The sequence below is a fragment of the Pelecanus crispus genome, chromosome 9 (assembly GCF_030463565.1).
Source record: "Pelecanus crispus isolate bPelCri1 chromosome 9, bPelCri1.pri, whole genome shotgun sequence".
NCBI lineage: Eukaryota > Metazoa > Chordata > Aves > Pelecaniformes > Pelecanidae > Pelecanus > Pelecanus crispus.
In genome coordinates this window covers 10,822,393-10,845,619 of record NC_134651.1, presented here as the reverse complement: position 1 = coordinate 10,845,619, position 23,227 = coordinate 10,822,393, and the positions used below count along the sequence as shown (strand labels likewise).

The 23,227-nt window shown below is 40.4% G+C and overlaps 1 protein-coding gene across 1 annotated transcript in view; it reads left to right on the top strand.

Moving 5' to 3' along the window:
* The window catches only part of MCF2L2 (MCF.2 cell line derived transforming sequence-like 2), a 161,112-nt gene that overhangs the window by 118,262 nt on the left and 19,623 nt on the right, over nucleotides 1-23,227 (top strand). The window contains exons 18-25 of the mRNA XM_075717124.1: nucleotides 376-445; nucleotides 5,375-5,467; nucleotides 5,979-6,071; nucleotides 10,391-10,516; nucleotides 15,884-16,105; nucleotides 17,481-17,573; nucleotides 17,998-18,076; nucleotides 21,849-21,921. Of these exons, the coding sequence (XP_075573239.1) occupies nucleotides 376-445; nucleotides 5,375-5,467; nucleotides 5,979-6,071; nucleotides 10,391-10,516; nucleotides 15,884-16,105; nucleotides 17,481-17,573; nucleotides 17,998-18,076; nucleotides 21,849-21,921 (849 nt within the window). The remainder of the gene's footprint in view (nucleotides 1-375; nucleotides 446-5,374; nucleotides 5,468-5,978; nucleotides 6,072-10,390; nucleotides 10,517-15,883; nucleotides 16,106-17,480; nucleotides 17,574-17,997; nucleotides 18,077-21,848; nucleotides 21,922-23,227) is intronic.

Below are 23,227 nucleotides of genomic sequence, written 5' to 3'. Positions count from 1 at the left end.
ATCCCATATTTTCACTGCTTGCTGGTTAAGCAACTGCATCTGACAGAGCTTTTCTGTCTTTTCTAGTTGTTTTGAAAAATCCTCATGACCAAATGGGAAGCAGGTGTTTGGGCTACATATTGCAAACAAATCTCAACAGCCAGAGGAACCAGATGTATCAGATGCTTGTGAGCAGATGAAAACATGATAATATTGGTGATTCAGGCAATCAGCTGTGAACCACATCCCATTTTTCTAAAATATGTGTAATATACTTATTTGTGAATTGAATCCTCTTACTACAAAAACATAGGCTTTAAGCTGCATTTACACAGAAGCTAGCACACATGTGAGTAGGATGTTACATTGCTATTTGCTTTCCTTTCTCCCTCTCAGGATTTTCCTTAAGGAGATAGAAAATTGTATTGAAAACCCTGAGCTTCTTGCCCGATGCTTTTTGAAAAGAGTAAGTAAATCCTTTTGCAGGTTTGTATGAATATCTATGGTCTTATAATACAGTACTTACAGATTTACTCCTATCCTTTCACTCTGATTGCTTTTGTGAATGAGGGAAACCCACATAAACAGACATTCCCAAATTAAACCACAGTTAGCAAGTGTGTATTCTGAAATCTGAACCTTTACTTGGTTTACTGACAGGAATAGATCTGTTACCAGTGTTTTACCAATGTATTTTAAGCCCTGGTTAAAAAAAAAAAAATCAGTGATCCAAATGTTTGACATATGTGTTGTATCAGACAAATCTATACTAGCAGTCTGATGTATCCCAGATGCCACCCTACTGTAAATAAGCAGAGAACGGCATCACAGCAGGTTGCTCTGAGTGCAGACAGTACATCCTGTTCCCGCCTCATCTCTCTTTTCTCTGCATCATTCAGGAGACTTACTCCCCTACAACTGGTCCAACAGAGTCTACCACCTTCCTTGCGTGGTGAAACCCCACCAGCTGCATGAGACTCTGTGAGGTCAATTCCTTTACTTGTTCACATAATTCAACAACCAAGTGGGATTCTCTCCACTTGTATGAAGTGGTGAGGGTTAGCGGTTTGTTTTAAAGTAGACTGAGCTCAGTTTACAAAAAAGCCCAAAGCCAGCAGGCAGTGGTGGCTTTGGTCAGATGCATGCGTCTTTGCTTCCTGTGGCTTTCAGTGTCTGAATTCTGCAACTCTGTCCTCTGAGAGCTCCTAGTCATAGCCTTCCCCCACCACCCCTCCTCATTAGCATGATTTAGTTGTGTCCTGTAACAGAACAAAAGGTGCTTGTTTATATAGCACTCATTCAGAGGCCCTACTAATAAGAAAGAAAACCTGTTTTGGTGGATTGCTACCATTTTCAGTCTGACAAAACTGCTTGAATAAGATCCTGTGTTTTGCACGGGAAATGGAAGAGGCACGAGAAATGAGCAAATCTGTCCTCTGTAGTCAAAGGTACCTCCTGCTTCCACTGTGTACTACACCTAGCAGTTGCTGCTTTTCCAGGGTACACGTTGAATCTTCTTTTTTTAACAAGGTGCTGTATGAAATACAGACCGATTTGGATGAAACATACATCCCCCGGTTGTCAGAGGTGTTGAGCACTGCCACATCTCTAAGTTTTCAGTGGGAATTATGAACATGTGATACTTCCAAAGGGTAGGCCCCCAATTTACAAACAGGTCGGGCTGAAGAGCATCATTCGAGTATAAATGTGATTATAAGTTCTGTTTAACAGCAAAGCATTTAGAGCTTGAGTAAATTACACTGCTAAGGAATATGTTGTTATCCTAAGATTCAGATGCTGAGCAGGAAAATATTGTGGTGAAATCATTATGCAAAGTAGGATAAACGGTCTTTGAAGAATGCAAACCTTTGAAATCCAAGAAGCATAAAATAGTCTGTATATTGCAAATATCCCTGGATTTGGAGCTAAAGAGAAGTTCTTGATACAGAATTGATCCTGTAATTCTGCAGAAAGTTCAAATTCCACATTTAAATATTGTAGCTTGTTTTCTCTCTCTGTAAAAACAGCTGTTGAGCCCAATTTTCCTCACGAGTCTACCAATATGAGATCAGCAGCACTAAAGCAATGATGGTTCAGGTGTGAAGTGAAAGAAAATCGGTCCCTCTGTCACCTTTGCTTATCAGTTTCTATGGCCTAGTCAAACAACACTAAATGTATTGAATAAGAGCTTAAATCATGCATTTGCTTTCTCCCTATTTCAAATTTCGCGCTAAGAAAGCAAAAGCCTCTCTCCTGAGATGTCTCTGCTTGCACAGTAGCACCTTTGATTCAAGAACTTGCCCTTATGTTCTGTTTTTAGAAGAAGCCACATAAAGTCCAGAAATTCGTTGTTTCTGTTGGACTGCCTTTAGGAGGCACAAACAAAAGTCTGGTTGTGTGTTTGTGTTCCCCATGATTTGGCAGCTTCTCACGTCTTCCTGCTGAGCAGAGGCTTCTGGCTTGCCCCATGAGTTATGCCCGTGCTTGCTTTGGCATGGGGGAAACTGAAACGGCTGCTGTTCAAGGTGATGCCGAGTTCTGGGAGGAAACTCACATTGTTGCAGATTCACTTCTCCATTTGTCCTTCTTTGTATAGATGTAACCATCCTGCCACAACATTGTGGTGGGCTTGTGATTAGAAACAGACTGATTTTTACATTTATACTTGAAGAATATTACCCTGTCTGATCATACTGGGACTTTTCAGACCCGATTCCAGAGCTGCTTGAAAGCGTCCTGAGAGCTGCAGCGGGACACTGCGGTGCCTGCGTCCCTCCATCCTCTGCCAGTCATTCCTCTGCCATGTCCCCACACACTCTCCCACCTCCACCAGTGCCACCTGGTCAGCTGTCACCATGGATGTGAAGTGTTCTTAGGTGATGGCAGAAAGTGTCTGTGGAGTCCCAGCCTATTTCTCCTCTCTCGCTTCTCTCCTGGAACATGGTAGCAGAATCAGGTGAAAGATGAGCCAGAAATGCCATTCTTTTCCTCCCTCCCACTTTGCCTGACCTTGTTAGGGCACGATCTTCATATGAACTGGGTTATAAGCAAGCCAGCTCAACTTTGCCCACATGGCAGCTATTATATCATCACCAAGATGCTTCGCCTTGCTTAAAGCTTTGTGTGGCAAGGATTGCACAGATGGTCCAAGAGGGGAGGGATGTGTACTGAAGGTCTTGTGAGATGAGTCTTCTAGTGCTTTATCAGCAACAAGAGGGACACTGACCTGCTAAACATGGGGCTGGGAAGAAGGAAAGCTTACCAAACCAAGGCAAGAATGCCCAGGAAGAAACAAAAGGTGTGTCAGACTGCTTACCAACATGTGCCAGGTGAGGTGCCTGGCAGATGTGACTCACTGTGGATTAGCAGTTGTTTGCTTATTCATATTGCTAACCTTGGAAAAAGAGAATAATTTAGTAAGAGTCAGCAGTTGGGGTGTTTAGTCATTCAGGGAGAAAGAAGCATTTAGAAAAGGAAGCTATCTGTGAAAGGACTGTAGGAGCTGACCAGAAACCTGTGAATTGGATTTAAAGAGCTAAATTCTAATCTGAAGCAAAATTTATTCATAAAGCAGCAGTCAAAAAGATAATTGGAACTGTGCATATATGCCACGTGCGTGAAACCTTGCATAGATTTCAGGATCCAAATCATCGTGGAAAGGAAAAGCATTACAGGAGACATGAGCGTGGTGTAAAAGTACCAGCAAGAAGTCAGAACTTCTGGATATGAAAAGAGATGTGTGGAACATTTAAGACTGGGATTTGAGTACTTAGGCAATGAATTATTTCTTGGCATTTTAGAGTCTGATCCTAGTAATTTCATCAGGAATTTCCTATTCCTTACACTATTACAAAACTTAAAGCTGTATTTAAAGATCTAAGTATCTGCCTGAACAGGTGTCACTGATTTAGGCAGCAGTAGATTGCGTTGGCATAGGGTGGTTCCACTATGAAAAATTACTGGTAAATTGTTGATTATTGTACCTTTTCTTTAAATTTAAATTGGTACTTTTCTCTTACTCCTAATAGTGGTGTTGACTGTCGCTGTCTCTGTTCTTCTTGCCCAGTCCAGTTAGGTTTCTGTAGGCCGGGAACAAATTGTAATGCTTGATTACACTTTGTTATTACTTTTAGTTTTGTGGGTTTTACCCCCTGCTAACTTCCCTCCAAGGCAACATGTACAAACAATTCTATTTGTGTGAAGAAAACTCAGTGCTTATTTTGAAACAGCGCCATTAATACTCTATTGAGTTGCAACGGAGCTTTTCATATTGCATAATCCTTACTTAACACAGTAAGGTGCTGCATGGCACAGCTCTGCTTTCACATCAGATTCATCAGGGTGACACCAGTACAGGTCTATAGAGAAAGACAGCAGCAATATTAATTTCTTCTAGTAACGCTATACAAAGGAAAATGCTTTCTCTGCATCAAGAGTGTATAGGTATTGTCTAGCAGGCTGAAAGCACAGAGGCAAAAGCCAGGAATTCCTGAGATTTATTTTTGGTGCTGTCTTTGATTCACTGAGATCATGCCCACCAGGACAGGTGTAGACAAAGATGGGAAGCTCCCAGCCAGTGCTGCTCAGGAATCTGTGTGGCACTGCCCCATGGTCACAGCTGCAGGGCTTCTGTGCTGACCAAGCAGGTAGCCAGCTAGTGAGCCAAGAACCTGGCAGAGGAATGCCTGCCTGGCTGCATCTACCCGTGTAGTCTAGTGAGCTTAAAACACACCTGTCTGGGCTTTTATAGAGAGTGCCTTTGTTTTCACTGAAGTCAGTGAGATTTTTTGCCATGGACTTCAGTGAGAGCACCTGGAGTGTAGTCAAAGGTAAACAGAGGTCAAGTGAATCCACCCTCTTCCAGTTTGGGCAGGACAGAGTTGAAGCGCTTTCCCCTGCCTGGCCTAGGACTTCAACAAGACAAACTTGCTACTTTTTAATTCATCCTTGTACTATTAAGAGTCAAAGCTATTTTCAAAGTGTTTTGAACATGTAAACCTTGGCTAAGTTCTGAATATTGTTAGCAATTACCAGTCTGTGCTAGTAGTGTTAACAAAATTTACATTTCTAATGCCTTTTTGTTTTCAAACCATCTATTCCCCTCTCTGGAAGATAACAATTTTGCATTTATATTACGTGTCTTCTGGTCGGCAGTCTCCTTGCTTTGTGTGAAAAGTGAGAGAAAAAAAAAAAAAAATCTCACTTCCAGGGGTATTTAACTTTACAGGAGTAAAAAGCAAGTTTGGTAGCTTCAGTATATTTTTTACATACAGAGTTATCACCATAAATTAATTACTTCATGTGTTAGGATGGAAGGTAAGAAAAAGCGTGACTCAAGGCAGATGCTCTGTGGATTCTTTTTTCTTATCTTACTTAAACTCTCCTTTTCTTGCAGAAAGAGGACCTCCAAATATATGAAAAATACTGTCAGAACAAGCCAAGGTCAGAAGCTCTCTGGAGACAGTGTGGAGACAGCATCTTTTTTCAGGTAGAATTTCATTGCAGACTAGCAGTGCAAGACCACCAAAGCTTGTTTTCCTTCTGTAGCTGCTCTTTCTTTAGAAAACTTGGAGAAATACACAGACTTCTCTGCATGCTTCTTATACTGATGGCAGGTGCTCAGTATGTGTCAAGGTGCTCTCTCCAGGAGACTAGGTAGGTAGAGTAGCAAGTAATTTCCTGGACAGGACCCTGACTCTTCAGGCTATACCCAAACCAAAGAAGTGCTGGCTTCTTTGCAAACCCCAGATGACTGCAATCTCATGAGCAGGGCGTGCCAGATTTCGCCACTAAGTTGAACCTAAACATGATTAGCTCTTGTTTACATATATTTTCACTGTGGCATAAATAACCTGGAAACTCCTATGCAGAGGGAAAAAAATTCTCCCTCAGTTAATTCACAGACATAGAATCTTTAGACTGCCAAAAGATAATGATCTTGGTGTCTTACCTGTGCTTCAAGAAACAATTATATTTTTCTTCCCTGTTGTCCCTTACAGGAATGTCAGCGTAAACTGGATCATAAGCTCTCGCTAGATGCTTATCTCTTAAAGCCAGTCCAGAGAATCACCAAGTACCAATTGCTGTTAAAGGTTAGTTCTCCAAGACAGTGCAAAGAATTCCAATGCATAGCCTGTTTTACTTACAGAATTGCATATCAGCATTATTTTCTGAAGGACTACCTGGAAATAAATCCTCTCTCACTTCTTTGACAAATTCTTTGTAATGCTAAGTTGTAAAATGGTAACAAACAGTCAAAGAAAAGACCTCTATTTCAGAATAAGTACTGCTATTACTTAGGGGTACTTACGTATATATTAAGCAATAGTAGTATATTACATATATATGCACTGCTATAGGTATGTAAGAAAGATATTTTACATAGTAAGTATTTTATTGTCTTATTTATTGTTTTATTTATCTTTAAACAGAAATTGAATTTGGCTTTATTGGACCAGTATATGGTCTTACAGTTTGAAAACAGGAACCGATGTTTTAAATCCTGTCTCTGACATCTGTCCCTGTTTAACAAAACTCTTTCAGCTCTCTGAACCTGATATTTTCCCATGGTTGTGACTCAAACCTTTCAGAAGGAGCCACTTCCTATTGGTGCTTCTATTTTAAAGACCCAGCTAGGAACAAATTGTCTGTAACTTTTCCACCTGATGAATATGTGAACTTCCCTTTTGATTTTGTTGGAACTGTGAGTGGTCCATGCTTAAAATTCTGGTCTGAACTGGGCAACAGGAAATATATGCTCTCAAACCAATGGCATTTTTTGAAGATGGTGGCTTAAATTTCTGTCTTCATCTCCTCAGTTCTTAAAAAATAGTATTTACTGACTTTCCTTATGTGAAGCTCATGGAGGTGAATTACATGCTGTTCTCAAGCCTCTGGACTTAATGTAGTGTTGTATACTGTCATGAAATTTAGCGTGAAATTCGCAATGAAGATTTTAAGCTGCAATTTTATTTGCTAATAGCTACCATGGCACTGGTCAAGTTGTGCCAGTTTAAGCCATGTGAGGGTCTGGCTGGCCATTCACTTGTGCAATATTTCTGTGACCTGTTTATTGACTACACAAAACGGGAGAGTCCAAATATTGAAGGAGGATATTAACAAGGATGCAACTTCAGTGATTCCAGTAGGTTTACATCAATGCAATCCAGAAGTAAATTTGGCTCTGTTTCTTGAAACTATTCTGTGACGAGGGAGAAAATGTCAAGGTCTTCAGAAGAGCAAGAGTAAACCAGATTCTACTTTTAATTTGAAATATGACTGTAAATAAAACAAGATCAGATCAAGGAGTAAAATTCTCAGGCAAAACAGGTTGCAGCCATTGGGGTTGAAGCTGGTCAGACCAGTTCTGTACTTAGCAACAACACATTGGCACCAACACTTACTTTGTCAGGGATTATGAGATCTGTGAAGATAGTGCACTCTTCCCCTGGCAGCAGGAGCATTTAAAAGTGTAGGAAAATGGGAGTCAGTGAAAAATTGGTAACAAACAAGTGCCTAAGAAGCCGTGTGCCTTGAGTGATGGGCAGACTAGTTTTAAATTCTGGGTCACAGTTGTTGTAACCCTCTAGTTTCAATCAGTTTAGCTAATATTATAAAGCAGCATGCCCACCATGCAAAGAGCAGGGATCCATCCTCATCCTAGAAATTGTGCAACAGGTACTATAGGAATGCATCCTGCTTTTACTTTCTAAGCCCTGGTCACCCAAGCACTTGAGGAGAGACTGCTGCTGTTTGGGGTTTGCAAGAACTATCTTTTTGCAGCCCTGTTTTACAGGAACACAAGTACCTCAGCTTTTGGATGAAATGATTTCCAAACTCAAAATGTGGCTGAAAATTATATGCCTGAATGAAAACCATGTCAATGTCCACCCCTGCTGAAGGGATCTAATTGGTACTATAATAAAGATTACTAAAGTTAGTAGAGTCTGATTCATTCCTAGGTGTATTTCTGGAGCATAGTTTCTGTTGACATTGTAGTCAGCATAAGAAAAAAAACCCTAAACTCACTTACTGTACAGTTCTTAGTGAGGTGCTATTATTACAAGAATTTATTTCTTAGTTTCTTCACAGCTTGCATTTCTAAAGTGAAAATTGCATCCAGCCAAACACTTCTTTCATTCCACTCATAGATATATAGGGCAGGGACAAGTCAATAATGATGAATAAAATGGTTATTTGGTTATTGTCGTGGTTTAACCTCAGCCAGCAACTAAGCACCATGCAGCCGCTCGTTCATTCCCCCTGCCCCAATGGGATGTGGGAGAGATTCGGAAGAGTAAGAGTGAGAAACACTCCTGGGTTGAGATAAGAAGAGTTTAATAATTGAAATAAAATAAAGTGAAATAGTAGTAGTAATAATAACAATATAATAATAACAGTAATAATAATATACAAAGCAAGTGATGCACAGTGCAATTCCTCACCACCTGCCGACCGATACCCAGCCAGTTCCCGAGCAGCGATCACTGCCCCCCGGCCAACCCCCCCCCCCCCCCCCCAGTTTATATACTGAGCATGACGCCATATGGTATGGAATAGCCCTTGGGTCAGTTTGGATCAACTATTCTGGCTGTGCCCCCTCCCAGCTTCTTGTGCACCTGGCAGAGCACGGGAAGCTGATAAGTCCTTGACTAGCATAAGCAGTACTTAGCAACAATTAAAACATCAGTGTGTTATCAGCATTATTCTCATCCTAAATCCAAAACACAGCACTGTGCCAGCTACTAGGAAGAAAATTTAACTCTATTCCAGCTGAAACCAGGACAGTTATGAATTCTGTCACTGGAACTATTGTCTTATTAACAACCAATAAACTTATTCTTTCAGCTGATTAATGGATGCAGATTCCAAGCACCAAAATCACAGGTCACTATATGTGACAGTAATCAGTTATCTTACTACTTTTGTTACAGTCATCTTACTTTTTCTGTTTAATGGTAGGAATCCTGACTGGCTTTGGTTTCAAATTCTATGGTATAGTCTTGGGATTTTCCAGCTGCTTGGAGATTCATGTCTTCTCAAGACTCTACCAACCATATGTGGGTTTGTATCTGTTAACCTTTTCTTCCCTAGATGCTTTTAGCAAAGATATAGACTGATTCTGATCTCAGGTGGACACTCGTTGGCAGTAACTGCTTTCTATATAGTACAGTGGGGAAAAAACAATCGTGCATCTGAATCAGATTCAGGGCTCCTATGTAGGCAGAAGAGCAAGAGGCAAGGCAGTTAAGTTAATTTAAAATGAAGATTTTGGTGTCTTTCAGGATTTGCATAGGTTATAACCATTGGTTACAAGAAGAGAATTAGGTCCTGAGCTATGACTAGAACTTTTCAAGCAAAGGACACAGAGAAATAAGAAAAGTCATCCTTGTAAGGAACTGTACTGGGCTATGTAAGTAGGCCCTAAATATTTGGAACTCTAAATAGGATCTCTGTATGTGAAGTGATTAGAGAAATCGAGCCCTCAAAAGGTTTTGTTTGTTTCTTTGCTTTGGGCACATGCTTCTTAACTTATCCAGAACTTTGTCTCTTGTTCCTTGTGCAAGGGTTGGAGGATGAAATAAATTCCCTTCTTTCAAGCAGAATATAATGTTTGATGAATTTTTGCTAGAGGACAGCATTGTTCTTCAAAATTATCTCAAAAAAGGTTTTCAAATTTGCAAATGTAGATCTGTAGATTGTAGTGCAGAGGTAGAGAATAACAGGTGGTGAAGATTTGTAGTAATCTGGCCTATTTCCCCCCCCCCCCCCCCCAAAAAAAAAAAAACCCCACAAAACAGCTGAAAACCCTGCCTTATAGATTAAGGAAGTCTAATTTAATTTAAGGAAGAGAGATTTGTGAGATGATTTGACCATAAGTCTACAAGCATCTACACAGGATGTGACTTCTTCCAATGCAGAATTTCTTTATCTGACAAGAGGTTGCTAAGACCTGATGAGTAGAACGTCAAACCTGCCAAATTCAGATTAGGAATTAATTTATATTTTTAACAGTGGTAGTAAGTATCTTGTGAAACAAATTGCAAAGGGAAATGGTGAATTCTCTAACACCTGAAATCATTATATTAAGATTGAGTCTCTTTTCTAGCAGATGTGGAGTAAAAAAAAAAACCTGGATGTAATTCTGTGACATGCAAAAAGTTCATTGTAAATATGTCAGAATGGTCCTGTCTCTTCTTAAATAAACCCATAAAACATAAAAATGTCCAGAAGGTCAAAATGTACATCCTCAATGATGTGAATGTCCTGTTTGGTTTTGTTGTTTGGGTTTTTTCTTTTTCTTTTTTTTTCCCTATAGTTCTGCTACTTTGTCTATGCAGCACAAATTTCAGGGAGGATTGTCTTATGGTGGCTTCTGGTTTTCAAGAGTTTGCTTTTTTTTTTTAATCAGGAAATGCTGAAGTGCAGCAAGAATTCAGAGGGTACCGCTGAATTGGAAGAAGCCCTGGCCACAGTGCTTGATATAATCAAATCAGTAAATGACTCCATGCACCAAATAGCAATCACAGGATATGAGGTATTATTTGCTGTTGCTCTTACTCTGGTCTTGACCCATCCAATGTTCCTCTCATCACTGATCATGCTGTGCCTATGGTTAGTACACTTTGCAGGAGTCTGTGCCGCATTCTTGAAAGATGCCACTCCAGTGGCATGTTGTGGTGACCGAAACTACATATCAACGTACCTGTCATGTGGAGCTGGGGGTGTGAATGTGGAGAGGAAGTGGGACAAATGTGGTCCTTCTGAGTAATCAGACCCAAAACTCATTTGTAGGTGAGAGGTAGCAAGTGTGACAGACATAACTTAAGAAATAAGCCGAAACTTTGTGACTGCTCTGCAACTCAAGTGTTTCCAAATCTTTTGCACTTAGGGAGGAAAATTTGGCTTCCATTTAAAGTGGGTAATAGAATTGGTAATTCTGGGTAAAACTGGGTAATTGCCCAGTGACTGGCAAACTCATTATCTGAAATCTGAAATAACGACAATACAGATCAAAGGCCACAAATGTATATATCTCTCTGCTGAAGCTCCATTGAAGTCATGTGACTTTCAAGAACTAGCATTGCCTACGTAAAATGAGCCCTTAAGTGAGAAGTGGAAGTGATTGACACATAAAAGAGAAACATATCTGGCGAAATGAGGCATGAGGGTGATGTGGTTGTCCATTTTGAAATAGCTGCAGGGTGAAAATGTCAAGAAAAAAATGTACTGAGAAGCTGGGTTCAAAGAATTATTAGATCAGAATAACAGAGTTTAGTTTGGACACCAGAAAAACAGTATTTTGTGCAGAATGCAACTTCCCGAGAAAATGCTGGGTTCTATACTGACTGCATCGGGGTGGCAAGAGTTTTCTTTGTTTTGCAGGATGGAGTGGCTTCAGGAGTTTTAATTTCTATAGTTTTGCGCAAGTGCACCTGGTAGCTGAGGAAACCATGCCCTCTGTCAGCATTATTTTATAAATAAATTTAACTTCTTGCTTGGCTGTGTGTCATAGATCCACTGCTGTACACAGCTGGAGATGCTCCTGTGGATTGTGCATTACATTTGAAATGAGAATATGAGTTCTTATCCTGAAGTAGCTGTACTGGGTTGAATGCGAAGCAGTGGCCACATTGTATGTTAGTAAACACATAGACTAGCTGTAGTACCTGTGGATCAGAGAAACACCACAGGTCCTAAGCATAACATAGGTCTCCCAAACCTCACAAACTTAAGTAAAGCATACACTTTCCCCCACCCTTCTGCACAGCTGTGAACTACACCCACTATGAATTGATCAGTGGGGTCTTTTGCTGTATGTCTTTGCACCAAGAGCTTGCTTTAGACTAAGAATATAGCATGAAGTTTTCATGCTTAGTTTAGATTAGCAGTATCTTTTTGACATGATTTCCATCTAATTTTCAGTTTTTCCAAGTTTCTTAAGGTAGGAGAAGCCTACTATATTCAGATTTATTGGCTGAACAGGAATAGTTTATTAGCTTTTTAATTTCTCCAACATACGAGGTCTAATCCAGCATCTGACTGTTTCTGCCATTGAAAGTTCTTAAAGAATTCTTTACTAATATCTCTTCTGATGAAGCAGAAATGCTATGTATTTTTGAATCTTCATGGAACGAATCTTAATTTCAGTAACACAAAAGAAAACATTGGTCTTAAAACTAAATATTTTATACTGTGTAATTGGATGTAAAAAAGCATTGTCAGCTATACATTTTATTTAAATGTAGAGAGACAAGCCAACATCTTAAAGTGACTCACTACAGATGAAGATTTGTCCAAATATATTTAAACTGCTACTGATAAAACCATTGAGACCTCTAAAGCTGAATGGCAAAATAACTTTAATTCTGTATGTTTTATTCCTATTTGTATTTCCTGAGAATGAAAACAAACCTGGTTCACTTTAGCAGTCAGTTTTCCTTTTAGTTTTCCTACTCTTGGGAAGCTGTTCTGCTTTATTTAAAGCCAGTGGCAAAGCTTGTGTTCACTTTTCCATCGCAGTAGACACACTTTCCCTTCTAGCACTTCTGTTTTGTGAAAAGTTTTTCCTGGAGCAGTATAAATGAACATTGAGACCCATCTCTGCTGCTTTCAGGTTTCTCCAGACTTTTTTTTATGGTTTTTCTAGGGACAGGTGTCTTTGTCTTGGTGCCACTGTTCTCAGCGCTCAGGGTGGTTTTGCTCGATGTGACTTTTTGAATCACTGGTTGCAGTGACAGCCTGCTGGTTCCTCCTGGGGTTTCCAGCAACTGCTGCACAAACTGGTAACTTGCACATTGCTGAACACGTTACCTTGTTCAACAGCTTCTCTTTTGAAACAAGCGAGTCTTCGTTTGTATTTGCAGGAAAGATAGGCCTTTTCCTGTGTGTTTTTTTTTTGTTTGAGTCCATTTGGTTTCAGTAGAGAGTCTTTTACAGCCTTCTAGGTGTCAGGAGAAATAGCTTGTGAAAGCTTCTCTAAACCATTCTGGTTATGGCTAATTCTGAGTGCCTCAGAGATTAATTTTAGAAAGACTCTTTAAAGCCTGGATATTATTATTGCAGACTTGGACCAGTCAACATGGGCATGGGAAGCTCATGGATACAGCACGTCTTTTACTTGCCCAGTTTCCACTTTTTCTGATTCATCCCCAAAGAGAAAGGTAGCTTTCCTCCTGGTTTCCCAGTATAAATGTATGTAGTTACAGAAATTTTATGAAATTTTTTTTTTAACCAGTTCTGTAAGGGATGGGTAGAAGAGCTTCTCCAAAACAGGTAACATATTATCCTGAGCAGAGGGGATCTATCCAGATTCCTATCCATATAGGTTGAGGTCATCCTTTTGCCTATTCCTTAATTTCCAATCTCAGAGTTTTGTACTCAGGAATTCTACAGACCATTCCTGTTCCTTTTCAGCTTCTACTTTTGAATTTGCCAGCCTTCCATGAAATGCCAGATGGTAGCTCCAAGGACTAGATTTTTGCCTCTGCTTTGTTAGCTGAACCGAAAGACATGACAAAGTGGAACATGGCTGCTGTGTAGCCTGATGCTGACAGCATTCCTGAGATGGTTTGTTACATGATTATTGAATGGGGTGAAAGTGTGAAAGAGGATGAACCCAATAATTTCTTCTCCCCATTTCACCTGTCCCAGGTGCTCAGCTGTGATGCCAAATAAACACCTCCCATAGCTCATGAAACCGCACCCCATCTTGTGGAGTCTTTCCTACACAGGCATGATAGAAATACTTGCCTAGAACACCTTTCAGAGAAGGATACTATGTCAGCAGAAAATCAGGTTTTGTGGCAGCTGATGAATGCTCCTAATTGCATAGAATATTCTGCTGCTTGGACCTGTGCACATGCAGACTTGAGGAGCTGAACTCTTGTGTAAGAAATTGCTAACATGTAAGTTTGGGGTTGGTTGGTTGGTTTTTTTGGTTTGGTTTTTTTTTTTTTTAATTTCATTTTTAGGTAACGCCACAAAGAAGTAGAGTAAAGCTTGGAAATCAGAGGTTCTAGAGATGTTTCCTACTATCATCCTAACATTTGTATACAATCTGGCCTGGGTAGTTTGTCCATGAGTTATGCAGCACGTAAGCCATTCATATGTATCTTTCATCTTCCATAAACATGAGATACAGCGTGTTGTTCTAACAGGGAATAATAATATTTGAGATAGTGATCAAATCCTCCATTTTAAATAAACTTCCTTTAGGACAAAAAATTACTGTCCACTAGCACAAGTTACCAGAAACAGCGGCCTCTCTATTTGCTGCCCACACTGAAGAGGGAGTCCAGGGCTTGTGGGCTAATATTCAAAGTCTTTTGTGGGATTGCTGCAGACTGCCATCCCTGGCCATCCCCTTTCTCTCTGCAGTGGTAGCCTCCCATTTCACTTGCTATAATCCCAATCCTACATCCAAGATTGAAGAGATGGACCTGTCACAAGAGTTGAACTGAGCTTCTGGATCTCAGTGCCATATCAAATGGTGCCTGGAGTGACAGGAGCCTCTCACCATTGTCAGAACTATGTAGAAAATACATTTGTTTGGGGTTTTTTATGTAGCTTTACATCTCATAAATACGCTTTTCACAGGCTTGTAGTTTACACCTGCATGCACATATAAATACATACAGTCCTGTATGCACAAATAAAAAAATCCACCTCTATATATTAGAGATGAGAGACTGTTACAGAAATTACTGAGGTTTTTTTAATGCTTTGGAGAGTCTAATAATACCCTGATATGGAGTGGAAAAGTACTTAATCAAACCCTGGTTTTGCAGTTGGATCTAGGGTAGAGGACGGGGAATGAGAGGGAGAACAGGTTGCAATCCGTAGTTTAAGAAATTGGACATTCCCACTTGGAGCCAACATCTTCACCTTATAATTAACAGAACATACAAATGTTAAAAATAAGTACTTTAATAATGCACTATGCTTATTCCCTCAACTTCCTACACAAAGCACTCCTAGAAAAACTTGCTGCTAGGATAATTATGTTTATCATTATTTGTTGAAGCCCATTACCATATAGATGTTGCCATGTCCTCTATCCACACATTGCTACACTCTGTAGTACTGAACTGTGCTACAAATGTTTGTGCTGGTGGCATCTCAGCCAAATATCTATATCAGCTGAAGTATTTACCCGTCAGTGGTCCTCAGACAAGGCCTTTAACTTAGAAAGGTCTAGTTCCTGCTCAGTTTCACTCTCCCTCAGGTACTTTTATGGCTCCTTGGTGCATTTACTCCCTCTTTGCCTAAGGCTGTGCAGCATTGCATGGTTTGCAGATGGTGAGCCGAGAAACTATTCACAAAGCTTTTAAAGACTCTTTTGCAATGGGAGGGAATTACACACCTACATACCTCTAGGCACCAATGTGTGTCTTCAGACATCTAAGTGTATTTCAAGGTTTTGCCCAGGGACAGAAGCAGCTTGTAGCAGAGCAGAAACTGAACCTAGATCGTTCAGGGCCAAGACCTTTGCTTGGATATCTGGACTGCGCTGGGCCTTCAAACTGCCTTGGAGTCAAGAATCTTGAAACTCATTTCTTGTCAGAAGATGCTTCCTCTGAGGTCATCAGAGGGGACCTGTGTGTCAGATCCAAAGAGGTCCTGAGACAGACCTTAGACACTACAGTGTCTAATGAATGGGGAGACAAAGTGGGAATTATGGACAAGGAAACAATGGGTTAAAGGTTATATGAAGTAACCACACAGGTTTAGCAAGGAGATATGCACAGATGGGATTCCAGCTGTAACATGTCCACTCTCCAACACAAGGGATGCCTAGGCACATGCCTCTGCCTGGAAGCTTAAACAGCACTAGGGGAAAGAACTGTGCCTGGGATTACCCTAGTTTGAACATGATGTAGGCTTTCTTTTCCTTGCTTGCTAGGGGGATGTCAGTGAGCTTGGCAAGCTGTTGATGCAAGGTTCCTTCAATGTGTGGACTGACCACAAGAAGGGGCACAACAAGGTGAAGGACTTGGCCAGATTTAAACCGATGCAGAGACACCTTTTCCTCTATGCAAAGATGCTACTTTTCTGCAAGAAACGGGAGGAGAACACAGATGGCCATGAGAAGACGGCTTCATACAGCTTTAAAAATTCATTAAAGGTAATAAATGTGGTAATGGTGGGGAAGAGAAATAAATCTGGTGTTCTTACAACACGGGGGTATTTCCCTGTGGAGACTTGAAGAAGATACACATATCTGGAGCTATCTTGCAACCCTGAGCAAATGAAAGCTCCCATTTAATTTTGATCTGGAGACAGACCCAGCCATATGTCCTGCAACTCCAGACATGAACGTTGGTTTTGCAACTCAATACAAATGGGCACCTTGTGTGTTCTTGCCCAGCATCCCATAAAGAGAAGCAAGACTGAATGGACCTGCATCTCTCACTGTTCTGCCTATAAACATCCTCCAAGTTCAATTCTGTTGTGAGTTTTACAATTGACATCAGTTGAGCAGATGTATTCTGTGACAATAATAGCTACAGATGAATCACAGTGCAGTAGAAGTGCCCTTTTATTTACAAGAGTGACATTTCCAGATATGAGTCAGGACATTTTCTGTTAAGATGAGATTCACAAGCAGGCCAAATTTTCCCTTTAAGCACATCGGTGTGATACTTCTGACTAAAGACACCTAATATGGCTCATCAAGTGTAATGCTGCAGACTTATTACAGGGTAGCCAGACAGGAATTAATAGAACCTGGTTCAAGGACTGAACCAATTCATATAAACATTTGAAGTTTCTTTCTGTGGAGATAGCAGGAATGATGACATCATCAAAGCTGTTTAAATCTTTAAATCTAATGCTGAGGCAAATCAGAACAAGGAGAATGAACAAATACAAGAAGAAGATAGGAAGTGGTAAGTATAGTAGCAGCTGGACTTAAAAATTGTGGTTAAGAATCTATCATTTAAGAAATCTAGAATTATTTTCTTCAGTTCCTTGTTTCTCTTGCCTAGTTAGGCACTCAGCTCCTTGCTCACCTCTTTTTTTAAATTTTCCTGAAACTACATCGAATTTTTTGTGTTGTCTGGATTTGCAGATGAGCTGTTAAATCTCACAAAGCCCTATGCCATCCCTCTTCCTCTCCCACCTCAACAGGTCAGTGATGGAAAGCTGAAAATACCATCTTCCTCAAACTGAAAATTTGTATAGGTGGACAAGAGCCAGAATAGGGTTGAAAACTGATCCACAGTTCAAGAAAAAAAAGCAGAGATAAACTCATGATCAGACATTAGCTTGTGTTACTTTTGAGAACTTAATGTTTTTTTTTTTTATTTTTCCTATAACAATCAAAAAGATGAATGATAAATTAGATGTTGAGAAATAATATGTTCTGAATTTTACTTTTAATGACTCCCTAAGGTGCAGAAATGAATGCAGCCTTTTAAAAGCACATCTTGGAGAATAAAGAGTTTAAATACTATTGATATTTTCCAGATTCCAGCTTCTTCTTTTCTATTTTGAAACAGATGAGCACTGTGGGCATTACAGAAAATGTAAAAGGGGATAACAAGAAGTTTGAGATCTGGTATAATGGCAGAGAAGAGGTCTATATCATACAGGTAACAACAATTCTTTTTTTTTCCCAAGGATTATACTTCCTTTCAGTTGAATTGTTTTTAAGACAGTTTTCAGTTTCGTGACTTTCACTGTCCTGTACACTCAAGAGACAATAGCCATTGGAAGCTTCATTGTTGTGTTGGCACTGAAATCGCCAATTTGTCATTGTGAAAATGGTCATGATTTGGGGTAAAAGAGGAAACAAAGTAGTGGCAAATTACTTGGAAGGCTGGACAGAAAAGCAAGAACAGGACCTTAGATTCATGGTGACTTTTCCATCTTGAAGAGCATCCTCTGCTTTGCTCAAAGCTGGCCACAGTGTTCCATTCCTTGGGAAAATCGAGAGCAAATGTAGGTCAGGGCAGCCAAGTGATTGGCAGCATGCTTTAACTAGATCTGCTTTGCCTTTTCCTCTTGTGTTCTTAGGCATCTTCTGTTGAGCTGAAAAACACCTGGATTTCAGAGATTCGCAAAGTCCTGACAGGACAACTGGAAGCATGTAGAGGTAGGACACACAGAACAAGATCATGGTAATGTTGCCTTCCTTCTGTAGCTGTGTGTGACAACATGGAGCTGGAATGAGTTACAGTGCTGCCTAGTACCACCAGTGAAATCGGCAAGAACAGATCTTCTATGTGAGGATCAATTGAGTGGTTGCAGCATTGCTGGGATTTAAACCCTTGTCCTGTTCAAAGACAATTTCTTAGAACTTTAGAAAGGGCATTACAATTATTCTATTCATCATTAGTCCAGGGAACATGATTTTCCTCTGTTCTGCCTCTCAAGCCACAAGCGCTGGTGAGGCCGCACCTGGAATGCTGTGTTCAGTTTTGGGCCCCTCAATACAAGAAAGACATTGAGGCTCTGGAGCTTGTTCAGAGAAGGGCAACAAAACTGGTGAAGGGTCTGGAGCACAGGCCTTATGAGGAGCGGCTGAGGGAACTGGGGTTGTTTAGCCTGGAGAAGAGGAGGCTGAGGGGAGACGTTATTGCTCTCTACAACTCCCTGAAAGGAGGTTGTAGTGAGGTGGGTGTTGGTCTCTTCTCCCATGTAGTTAGCGATAGGACAAGAGGAAATGGGCTCAAGCTGCACCAGGGGAGGTTTAGATTGGATATTAGGAAAAATTTCTTCATGGAAAGGGTAGTCAAGCATTGGAACAGGCTGCCCAGAGAGGTGGTGGAGTCACCATCCCTGGAAGTGTTCAAAAAACGGGTAGACGTGGCACTTTGGGACATGGTTTAGTCAAGTCTACCCTTAATTGGTTTAGTGTGGACTTGGTAATGTTAGGTTAATGGTTGGACTGGATGATCTTAAAGGTCTTTTCCAACCTAAACGATTCTATGATTCTATGATTCTAACCCTAGAAACATCCATTTACATCAGCATGTGAGGAGATGGGGTCCCAGTCTTCACTCTCTGCCTTCTCACAAGCTCAAACTGTTCCTCTCCATCCTATTGTTTGTTTTGTTTTTTGTGGTTTTGAGGGCTCTTATTTTAAATCTAGTTGCCCACCTTATGTTTTAAATGTCAGTCAGTTATCCCATCTTTTTATCTTAGTGACCTCCCTGTAAAACACGATTAATGGCATTTCCCTCTCTCACAGAGATGTCACTATGAAGGTGATTTGTGACGTGCTCAACACATGAATGATTGAAGCCTCATAAGTAGCTAAAATAATGAGACCCTTTTTTATGTAAGATACTGAACCCAAGACAGACAGAATTCAGTTAGGTTATTCCAGATAGTAAGAGAACATAGTGATGAAAGCTATCTGAGATACTATTCTGTTTATGAACAAGCATGTAGAGAGTCCTAAAAGCCATTTTTCAGGCTCTCTTAGGTAAAAAAAAACATAGCTGTGTCCAATACAGACTTTTCCTGGGCCCTGGTATTGCTTCTCACCTTGGCCTGTCATTTTCTGCTTTTCTCATACACACACCTCTCTTTAAGGCAATGCAAGCAAAGCCTCTCCACCCACATCCTTCAGATTCCTAAGCAGACTTTGTCCTAGGTGGAAACCTGTGCCTGTGCTTTAACTTTAGAGGTCACCTTTATTTTAATTGTCTGTTTCACAAAGACAATGAGTTCTTACAACCTCCTTAAGTAGAGGGGAACAATTATGCACATTAACCTCAGCAATTTAATCCAACCCCTAACAATATACTTATCTACAATGCTTACTGCTCAGGTCTTTTGCTATGATTCTTGTCTTCATCCTTTCTCCTTTTTATTCTGAATTTCACTGTGGTCAGTTCAGCAGGAACTGCTGAGGAAAGAACTCATGTTTCTTATCAGTACAGTTTCAAGACTTGATCTAGGGACTCTCTGATATGGTTTGTAATATGCTGAAGTATAAAAGCTGGCTTTACTTAGGCTTCCACAAAAGAGAAGAGAAGAGTAAGTTATGGAGAAAACGTAGTTGTTTAATAGGATAGAGTGGTAATCCTCCATGTGTGTTTCTAGGCAAAGAAAATGAAACTTATTTGTCACCCAGATGAGCATTTGTGAAATCTTTGTAGCATACAAAACCTATATGCTAGAGTTGCTATGCATTTTCCAGAGAAAACTATGCAGGAATCAAGACTGAAAGTTTTTGAAAACATTTATATTTTGATATTCTTCATTGTTTGGTCTTAAGATCATAGGATCCTAGGATATTTCAGGTTTCAAGGGACCTCAGGACATCATAGTCCAATGTCCTGCTCAAAGCAGAGTCAGTTATTGGTCAAACCAGGTTACTCAAGACTTTATCCAGTCTGGTCTTGAGAACATCCAAGGATGATTTTCATCCTACTCTATGAGCAAAGTCAAGCTTTCCTTCATTGTAAACCCAGTAGAACAGCAGCCAGAGGGCAGATATTGTACCTTATATGCTATTGCAACTCTTCCCATTGCCTTTTCCCAAAATGATCACACGAATCAAAGCCCTTATTACAATACTGACAGCAGGAAGCAAATGCTTTGTCCTGTGGTTTTAAACAGTTGTTTCTATTTCCAATGACTCATGAAAGAAGAGGCCTTAATTCAAGCTTAATCCACGACTGGGTATTTCTCCAACTGTGCATTGCAATGAGAGAAGGAAGAGGGAGACATTTGTCTGGGCTGGTTTTAATAACTGTTGTTAGGAGTTGCACAGGGGGTTGGAATGTTGGAAGGAACCCACTGAGATGAATGAGCGAGTAAAGTGCAAAGAAGGTTGCCAAAGGTATGTGATAAATAGTTTAACATATGGGTCATTAGTGTCCAAACACTTCGTGTATATACAACCCCTATCGTATACTGCAGTGAGCATGGAATGCTAATATGGCTTTGGATAACACCTTGATCTGTCAATCCCAAAGAGCATAATTGTCTCTTGCAGGCAAAGGAATTATGGATGCAGCTTAAGAGATTTGTGCAAGGCTGTGAATCAGTTGCCAAAACCAGGAATGGAGCTACTTCCAACTCCCCACCCAGAGTGCTCCTTTCTCCCAGCATTCCCACCCACAAAAGACTTTGTTAAGTTTAATCTTCCAGTGCTGCCCCTACCCCTTTGTCTGTTCTCCTTTCATTGACTGGAGTTTCATCTTCTTCCAGAGTGAAATAGCCCCAGGATCTCAGCAATCTGAGAGTTTGAAAGCAGGTCCTTCCATTGCCTTCTCACTTCTCAGTGTCTGACTTTCCTGGCCCTGAAAACCAGGTTGTCAGCATCTTCCTTATCATCTTTCTCCACTCAGCAGTTACTGGACATACGTACAAATGAGTCTGTTGCTACCTTGCAGCTATGCAAAGAGAGTGAACAAATGGCATCTGAGTAACATTTTATTATTGTCATTTGTCCAGGATGCTGAGCAAAAGCATTCTTCAGAGTGATGGGGATATTTTCTACCACATGGCTGTGTGTGTGAAAGGACTGATGTACATGTGTACATTGCTAAATCCAGAAAAAGCTGAGCGCCACAAAGCTTATATTCTGGGAAAAATGCCAATAAGTCCATTCCCTAGATTCAAGTTGTGTAGTGAGCTAGGAAGAGGTACAGAGAAAAGAGAAGGGGGAAGGGGAAGAAATTTGTTCTGCACTGAAAAAATATGGGTAGAAGAGTTGTTTGGGTGAGCTAAGTTTTCAGCCTTTAAGATCACCATACGCCTTTCTCTTCAAGTATGAGTATTCCATTTTGATTGCAGCAGCAGTCAAAATTTCTCCTCTCCTATTTCCCTCTCTTTCTCCTACCTTCCATGCAAACAAGGAAGCAACTTACACAATTTGGAGCAATTTCTTTTTACTTTTTCTTTGACAGAAGCAAGTCAACTGCACCAAAGAATCACCGAGAGTGTATACCATGCACCAATGGATCCCTCCAATGCAAGCAGGTAACCACAGCTATCGTGGCATATCACGGCTGTGTTTTGTCTTGCCTTTGTGCTTTTCCAGTACATAAATTCTTAGTTTTCTGTGTTTAGCTTCCTGGGTACAAACTTACTCGATTGTCTTCAAATTCTTTAAAGACATGTAAATGCAGATAAAGGTTTTGCTCATGGGGAAACTAAAAATCACAGTGCAGAATTCATTTCAGAGACGATCATTGGGTTTTGCAAAAGAACCTTATGCTCTGGATTAACTCAAGTTTAGACAAAATATATTGGAGCATTTCCAGGATGTTAAATGGAGCTGTCAGCAAAGTTTTGTAATGATCCAATTGCTGGGCAAGTTTCATGCAAGTTGGCATGGGATATCACTGTAAAATTTTAGGAGGATCATCAAAAACAAGAGAACCCAGGTAACACAGGCAGCCTTTGAGAATTGTACAACTCGATGCAAGAAATTTTAAACAGATGCTGTGCTGTTAATCCTGCACCATATTTTCTCTAGGCTTGGTTACATTTGCTTTGTTTAAAGTTTAAGCTGAAAAGGTTTAAGGGTGAAAATCTTTCAGCAAAACCATCTTGGGGATAGGAGAAAATTATTCCAGTGAAATATGAAATGCAATCACAAAAATATTTCAGATAAATCTAGATGTATGTCCCTCTTATGAGGCTCATAAAGTGAGAATTTTCAGAGCAGAAATTATAGACAAAATACGGCAACAGAAAATTGATTAACTCCAGGAAGAAAGACCACATGATTAGCTATTTGTCCTAGAGTCAATTAAACCAAAGGAAAAATGAAGTGCTTGCTGTCCTCACTCTGCCAACTATGCCAGAGAAGGAGAGGTTAGATGCTTCTGCTCCAAATGCTGGGTTATTATAGGGTCAGGAAGAATATGGTAAGTCTTTACGAAAGAACAAAGCCCTGGGCTTTCATGAATGGAACAAAGTACAGAGCGTCCTGTTGGCTTTTATAAACTGAGGCCACCTTGATCCTCTGTAAGATGTGTCTCGGAGAGAAGCAAGGACGGGAAATTGCAGCACAAGGTGGCTTCGTGCTGGCTGATGTGAAATAGTGGATCCAGAATTCCCAGTCTGTGGAGCCTCTTCTGCAGCCTGTTTTGGGATGCTGGGTGGAGGCAAGGAGAGGGAGGAAGAAGCTAGACTCTGTGATAGCTACCCACATGGGCGTAGGCTGTGTTTATGACTGACACGACTAGGCAGCCCCAGTTGTGAAAGGCGCTATAGGTAAGCCAGTGATAGGTTGTATTAGCTAAAGGGCAATCAGTATCATCAGTGCTCTGCCAGTGAT